The sequence below is a fragment of the Nestor notabilis genome, unplaced genomic scaffold, assembly GCF_000696875.1.
Source record: "Nestor notabilis isolate BGI_N333 unplaced genomic scaffold, ASM69687v1 scaffold29222, whole genome shotgun sequence".
NCBI lineage: Eukaryota > Metazoa > Chordata > Aves > Psittaciformes > Psittacidae > Nestor > Nestor notabilis.
In genome coordinates, this window is record NW_009920133.1 from 1 (window position 1) to 319 (window position 319).

Consider the following 319-nt stretch of genomic DNA (forward strand, 5'->3'; position numbering starts at 1 on the left):
CGCAGCTGAGGGCAGCATCGCGCTGTGCTCCCCTGCAGGGAGAACGTGCTGAAGAACCTGGATGACAAAGCTTTTGACAAGCCCATCTGCGAGGCTCTTTTAAACCAGAGGTTTTTCAATGGAATCGGGAATTATCTCCGCGCCGAGATCCTGTACAGGTAAAGGGTGGTGAGAGGTTTGGGCAGCCAGGAGTGTGGTGGAGTTTTAATGGTGGGTCCTCCCCTGACAGACAGAGGCAAGTGCCAGAACTGAGGGCTCAGGTCCTCTGGGGAGGGGCTTTGGACAAGGGATGTAGGGACAGGACAAGGGGAATGGCTTG

General features: G+C 55.8%; 1 protein-coding gene across 1 annotated transcript in view; it reads left to right on the plus strand.

Moving 5' to 3' along the window:
• Positions 1–42: 42 nt before the first annotated feature.
• The window catches only part of NEIL1 (nei endonuclease VIII-like 1 (E. coli)), a gene marked incomplete at both ends in the record, with an annotated part of 3,204 nt that continues 2,927 nt past the window's right edge, over positions 43–319 (plus strand). The window contains one exon of the mRNA XM_010010545.1: positions 43–158. Coding sequence (XP_010008847.1) covers positions 43–158 — 116 coding nt within the window. The remainder of the gene's footprint in view (positions 159–319) is intronic.